General features: G+C 51.3%; 1 protein-coding gene across 1 annotated transcript; it reads right to left on the minus strand.

Annotated features, from left to right (window-relative positions):
* Window positions 1-139: 139 nt before the first annotated feature.
* LOC139464640 (collagen alpha-1(III) chain-like) lies at window positions 140-2,869 on the minus strand. Its single transcript, XM_071246165.1, has 2 exons — window positions 1,996-2,869; window positions 140-1,857 (listed from the first exon to the last, which is right to left on the minus strand). The coding sequence occupies exons 1-2, from the start codon at window positions 2,867-2,869 to the stop codon at window positions 140-142; spliced, it is 2,592 nt and encodes an 863-aa protein (XP_071102266.1).
* Window positions 2,870-3,305: the final 436 nt, after the last annotated feature.

Here is a 3,305-nt window from a genome sequence, read left to right on the forward strand (position 1 = left end):
CACACTGTAGAGAAACATTACATGGTATTTAACATTTTAAGAGGTTAAAAGTTTAAAAGTTAGTTTTGCAAAGCAACGAATTATGTTGACCAAATGCAAAGATGTTGATATTGAGTTATTCACTTTGCCAAATTTTACTCTAACCTTTCTTTGTGATGGTAATTGTGTTTTCAGAAGTAGTGTATATAGCTGTTGTCTTGGTAACAGGCAGATATGACGGGGAAGCTGTTGGGACCACAGTGTGTGGCTTGGCACTTGGGGAATTGTTGATAGCATGGTCTGGTCCAGGCGTTGGCTGACCACTGACTCCACCACTAGGAGATGCTGTAGGCAGACCACTCTGTCCTGCACTTGGACTGGCTGTTGGAACACCGCTCTTTCCTGTAACACCTGGACTAGCTGTGGGAAGACCACTCTGTCCTGCACTTGGGCTGGCTGTTGGTTGACCGCTCTTTCCTGTAACACCTGGTGGGCCGGCTGTTGGCTGACCACTTTCCCCTATACCTGGAGTAGCTGTTGGTTGACCAGTCTGTCCTGCACTTGGACTGGCTGTTGGTTGACCGCTTTTTCCTGTAACACCTGGTGGGCCGGCTGTTGGCTGACCACTTTCCCCTATACCTGGAGTAGCTGTTGGTTGACCAGTCTGCCCTGCGCTTGGACTGGCTGTTGGTTGACCGCTCTTTCCTGTAACACCTGGTGGGCCGGCTGTTGGCTGATCACTTTCCCCTATACCAGGAGTAGCTGTTGGTTGACCAGTCTGCCCTGCGCTTGGACTGGCTGTTGGTTGACCGCTCTTTCCTGTAATACCTGGTGGGCCGGCTGTTGGCTGACCACTTTCCCCTATACCTGGAGTAGCTGTTGGTTGACCACTCTGTCCTGCACTTGGACTGGCTGTTGGTTGATCGCTCTTTCCTGTAACACCTGGTGGGCCGGCTGTTGGATGACCACTTTCCCCTATACCAGGAGTAGCTGTTGGTTGACCAGTCTGTCCTGCGCTTGGACTGGCTGTTGGTTGACCGCTCTTTCCTGTAACACCTGGTGGGCCGGCTGTTGGCTTACCATTTTCCCCTATACCTGGAGTAGCTGTTGGTTGACCACTCTGTCCTGCACTTGGACTGGCTGTTGGTTGACCGCTCTTTCGTGTAACACCTGGTGGGCCGGCTGTTGGCTGACCACTTTCCCCTATACCAGGAGTAGCTGTTGGCTGACCACTCTGTCCTGCACTTGGACTGGCTGTTGGAACACCGCTCTTTCCAGTAACACCTGGACTAGCTGTTGGAAGACCACTCTGTCCTGCACTTGGGCTGGCTGTTGGTTGTCCGCTCTTTCCTGTCACACCTGGTGGGCCGGCTGTTGGCTGACCACTTTCCCCTATACCTGGAGTAGCTGTTGGTTGACCAGTCTGTCCTGCACTTGGGCTGGCTGTTGGTTGACCGTTCTTTCCTGTAACACCTGGTGGGCCGGCTGTTGGCTGACCACTTTCCCCTATACCAGGAGTAGCTGTTGGCTGACCACTCTGTCCTGCACTTGGACTGGCTGTTGGAACACCGCTCTTTCCAGTAACACCTGGACTAGCTGTTGGAAGACCACTCTGTCCTGCACTTGGGCTGGCTGTTGGTTGACTGCTCTTTCCTGTAACACCTGGTGGGCCGGCTGTTGGCTGACCACTCTCCCCTATACCTGGAGTAGCTGTTGGAAGACCACTCTGTCCTGCACTTGGACTGGCTGTTGGAACACCGCTCTTTCCTGTAACACCTGGTGGGCCGGCTGTTGGTTGACCACTTTGTCCTGGAAGTCCTGGGGAAGTAGTTGGAAGACCACTTGGAGCTGCGCTTGGGGCGGCAGTTGGTACAAGTGCTGCACAAGATACATATGTTAGATTAAGATATCACATATATCTGTCAAGTACATTCTCGAGAGATCTGTTGTTAATAAGAGACACGACTGAATGTAAGTACAGAGATATTTTCAATGTTGCAAACAACTGATGCTTACCACAGACTTGACAGAAGTATCTAATTTGGTAGTCTTGGCAGTTTAGCGGTGCATTTTCGGCGTTGAGACACGTGAATCCCTTCTTTAGATCACATTGTGTGACCTCTCCAGTGGAGAATGAATAGGCTTGTGTGCCAAGTCCGAAACATTGGATGTCGGTAATCTCTCCACCAGAGCAGAATGCAAATTTATTGTTCAAATCCTCGTGTGAAACATGCTCATGGTCCCCTCCACCTGTTGAAGGCTTGTCACGGTTGAACCACTGAGACCAATATGATGCACAAGTTGTTACTACTTGAGGTTGGGCAGTTGGCTTATAACTCTGTCCTGCACTTGGACTGGCCGTGGGAAGACCGCTGAATCCTGTTACACCTGGGCTGGCTGTTGGTTGACCACCCTGCCCTGCACTTGGACTGGCTGTTGGTTGACCGCTCTGTCCTGTAACACCTGGGCTGGCTGTTGGAAGACCACTCTGCCCTGCATTTGGACTGGCTGTGGGAAGACCGCTCATTTCTGTTACGCCTGGGCTGGCTGTTGGTTGACCACTCTTTCCAAGAACTGGACTGGCTGTTGGCTGACCACTTTGTCCTGGAAGTCCTGGACTAGACGTGGGCACACCACTCTGTCCGGCACTTGGGCTGGCTGTGGGAAGACCGCTCATTCCTGTGACACCTGGGCTGGCTGTTGGCTGACCACTCTGCCCTGCACTTGGACTAGCTGTGGGAAGACCGCTCTGCCCTGCACTTGGACTGGCGGTGGGAAGACCGCTCATTCCTGTTACACCTGGGCTGGCTGTTGGCTGACCACCTGGCCCTGTTGGTGGCTGTGCTGATGGGCTACCACTCTGTCCTGGTATAGGACTTGCAGTTGGCATTCCGCTATGGTCAATGCTTGGTGGAGCAGATGTAATCTGAACTACTGGGCTGACACTCGGTTTAGCTGATGGAATAAGAGATGGTGTCACTTCATTGGAGCCAGTGTATACAGCATATGTAGTGACCACGGGGTTGTAGGGTGTGGCTGAAACATTGAAACATACTCAGCATTACATTACGAGCATTAAGATAAACAACATTATCTTGACTTTCAAAGAAGATACGATGCTGAATAGGTTAATACCGGTTAACGAAAACGTTAACAGTATTTCACAAAACACAGATATCTTACATTGAGCACAGTCACAGAAGAATCGGACTGCATAATCCAGACACTGGCCATTGGACTGTTTGCTGTTGAAGCAGAGGAGACCAGCCTGTTTGTCACATGTTACCTGCTGCCCTGTCATTTCATGACCTATGTTGGTTCCAGCA

Source organism: Haliotis cracherodii, unplaced genomic scaffold (genome assembly GCF_022045235.1).
Source record: "Haliotis cracherodii isolate W230 unplaced genomic scaffold, xgHalCrac1.p SCAF_17, whole genome shotgun sequence".
Classification (NCBI taxonomy): domain Eukaryota; kingdom Metazoa; phylum Mollusca; class Gastropoda; order Lepetellida; family Haliotidae; genus Haliotis; species Haliotis cracherodii.